The sequence below is a fragment of the Belonocnema kinseyi genome, chromosome 6 (assembly GCF_010883055.1).
Source record: "Belonocnema kinseyi isolate 2016_QV_RU_SX_M_011 chromosome 6, B_treatae_v1, whole genome shotgun sequence".
Lineage (NCBI taxonomy): Eukaryota > Metazoa > Arthropoda > Insecta > Hymenoptera > Cynipidae > Belonocnema > Belonocnema kinseyi.
In genome coordinates this window covers 93,418,418-93,421,738 of record NC_046662.1, presented here as the reverse complement: position 1 = coordinate 93,421,738, position 3,321 = coordinate 93,418,418, and the positions used below count along the sequence as shown (strand labels likewise).

The following is a 3,321-nucleotide window of genomic DNA, read 5'->3' as shown; positions in this document are numbered from 1 at the left end:
TTATTATCCATATATGTGTAACTTTGTACAACGGAATTCACTTCTTCTCTCTAAAATTCTCCGCCGTCTTCCATTAATTTATTTCTTACCAAAATTACATTCCTTTCCATTTTTGTAAATGGCTGCACATTCTTGCGAAGCTCCTTTCTAGTTTCCCTTTTTTGTTTCGATTAGTCATTTTTTACTCTCGGGGCTAATTTCCGAAACACTGTCATTTTGGAGAATACGACTGGTGTAGACGCACCAGTGCTTAAGTATAGCCACTTTTCATGCAAGCGAGGAGAAATTCGCATTAACTTCCTGCGTAGAATCCCATGAATCGTGTACTTTCTTCCTAAGTTCATTATGGGATTTCGTTAGTAGCTCAATGTTTGTTGATAGCTCATTGAGGGTCATCTTTAGCTTGTTATCCATAATTGTTCTTCAAACGGGGCCCGGAATCTAGCCAAGAATGAATTCTTGCTTTTCAGCTTGTATCCGATCTAATATCAGCTAAGTTGCCAATCTTTGGCAGGAGTACTGTGCGACCTTCTACCAAACACTCCGGAATCGGCACTTTCGAATTTAGATATGAAGTGAAAATTCGCCCGTGATGTTGAAGGAAACTTCTCGCAGCAGAACGTCTCGATACCATTTGGTCCCGGAACGAAGTAGTTCTTTATGCCTCCTAATGGTAGTAATGCGTGGGCATTCTTCCTCAGGAGTTATGAGGGCACTCATTGAAGCTGTTTATGTTCTTTGAGTCTCCTTTCAGTGGACCCTGAACTTCTTAGACTTCTTTCCAAAATGCTTCGAACACCTCTTGTTTGGGCGAATGATCGACAGTAGCTGGAAGGTCTCATTCTCTAACCCACCTCTTTTTCCGCCCTAAACTTCTCTTAGCATCAGATAGTACCCGTATTCTGTCAACAATATTGTTGAATGTTAGTTTAATGAAAGAAATGTCGCCGTAGTTTTAAGAGAGTCTGGGAGTTGGAAGAATCCCGGAATTTGAAAAACATTGTTACGCACAAGAGGTTTAACACTTCATGAAAATGGGGCAGCGTCTGGAATAAGGGAGTGTCGGTTGAGCATCGAAGCGAGCAACATTGTGAACTAAGATAGAAACGAGCGCGATCTCTTATATTGTAAAGTTCAAGTCTTGACCCCCTATTTTCTTCTCTTATGTTACAATAAAGTGTGAAATTTAAGTGTGACATTTTCTTGATTTAAATACAATTTTTAAATAAAATTTATTTTAAATAAAATTTCTTGTATTAAATAAAAAACATCTGGCGACCGTGACAGGACTTGGGTTGCAGTGACGGGTTGTGAGTAGTGTGATTCTTGTTCTTTGAATCAGTTGCAGTGACGGATTGTGATTTGTGTTTTTTAATCAAGAAAAATGGAGCAATTAAAGAGAAGAAGGACGAGTCTACGTAGAAGCAATGGTGCCTGATTGTCGTGCGGCGGAACTAGTGAAAAGTTACCCGCCGACCAGTGAAAATTATGAAAAGGCGATGGATAGTTTGAAGAAGCGTTTTGGACGAGATGATCTGCAGATTGAAGTTTATGTGCGCGAGCTTTTTCAGTTAGTACTGCAAAATGTTATGTCCTCGAAAGAAGTGCATCTCGCTAGTCTGTATGACAAAATTAAGTCGTATTTACGAGCTCTGGACACGCTGGGTGTCACTACAGACAAGTGCGCGGCGATGCTGTTTCCCTTAGTGGAATCTTCGCTTCCCGAAGAGTTGTTGCGCGTATGGCAGCGGTCGAACAGTGCGAGTGAAACGAACACCTCAAGTAGTTCGTCTGATGTGTCCAAAACGCGGTTGAATAAGCTGATAAGTTTCCTGGAGTCCGAAGTGCAAAATGAATTAAGGATCTCCATGGCTGTGCAAGGTTTTAGTTTCAAAGAAGAAAATGAGTCAGAACGCACGAAGAAATCCAAAAATCAGCATGCAGTAAGGGATGTGTCAAGTGCGCGCGATTTGCTAGCTGCTAAGGGTAAAGAAAATTCGTGTGTATTTTGTGAAAATAGTGACCATGATAGTGCAAAATGTTTCAAAGCTAAGAATATGTCGCCTTCAGAGAGGCAAGAGGTTTTAAAGAGAAAGCGCGCGTGTTTTAGCTGCTTAAAGATCGGGCATAATAGCAGATTTTTCCGTGTAAATGTGAAATGTTCGAAATGCGCGCGACGGCATGTGGACATTATGTGTTTTAAAGACGAAAACCGTGCATTTGCTTTTCGGCGGTGAGAAATCTGACATGACGACGCATAATAAGTATTTGATCCGCGTCGGCAACTTAGAGGGTAGACACTGGTGTAATTTTCAAGCAATGGATGAAAAGGTTATTTGTGCAGATGTGCCATCGGTGACAAGAGGAAGCTGTCTGCAAGAACTGGAGAAGATGAACGTGGCTTTAACAGATGTGTGCAACGAAGAAAATACCGTGGCTATTCTCATAAGGGCAGACGTAGCCGGGAAATTACTCACCGGACGTCTACATGTGTTAGAAAGCGGATTAACGGCAATAGAGACTTACCTGGGTTGGACACTGATGGGTAAAGTACCAACGAAAGAGCCCACAACAAACGGGCGAGGGAATTTAGCAGTGTCCGCTATTTCTATGTTCACTCAGAATGCTGATATTAAGGATCTATGATCTTTGGACGTTTTGGGGATTAAAGACCATACAGATCATAAAAAGCAAAGGCAGCACGACATAGAGGTGGCAGAAGCGTTCAGGGAAAGTGTCGTTAAGAATGGGGAAGGCCGCTATGAAGTGAAGTTGCCCTGGCTTGAGTGTCATCCAGAACATAAAGACAATAAAACGATGGCTGTGCAGAGATTGGAGCCTATGGTCGATTGGGGTAATTATCTGCCTCACCGTCCCATTTTTAAGGAACATTTGACAACCAGCACTAGGCCAATATTCGACGCGTCGGCAGGATCTTCCTCTCTCAACAGATGTCTGGAAAAAGGACCGAACCTCATCGAACAAGTCGGAGATATTTTATTGCGCTTTAGAGAAGGTATTATTGGCGTGATGGCGGATATAAAGAAGGCTTTTCTGCAGATTAGTGTAGACCCGACGGAACGAGATTTTTTGACATTTTTATGGTACGTCGCTGAAGGTAAGATCATTATTTACCGGCACTGCCGAGTAGTTTTTGGTGTATGCAGTAGTCCATTTATTTTAGGTGCAACGATCAATCTACACTTATATAATTATTTTAAATCGATTAAGTGTGTCGATAGGGTCAAAAATTCGAATTATGTAAATGTTTTAAAGCTTAAACATAGTTTTTATGTAGATAACTGTGTAACAAGCTCGAAT

At 41.4% G+C, this 3,321-nt stretch overlaps 1 protein-coding gene across 1 annotated transcript in view; it reads left to right on the top strand.

The window, feature by feature from the left end:
- The first annotated feature begins 1,427 nt into the window (after positions 1–1,427).
- The window catches only part of LOC117175502, a 4,966-nt gene continuing 3,072 nt past the window's right edge, over positions 1,428–3,321 (top strand). The window contains exons 1-3 of the mRNA XM_033365208.1: positions 1,428–1,986; positions 2,345–2,545; positions 2,672–3,118. Coding sequence (XP_033221099.1) covers positions 1,428–1,986; positions 2,345–2,545; positions 2,672–3,118 — 1,207 coding nt within the window. The remainder of the gene's footprint in view (positions 1,987–2,344; positions 2,546–2,671; positions 3,119–3,321) is intronic.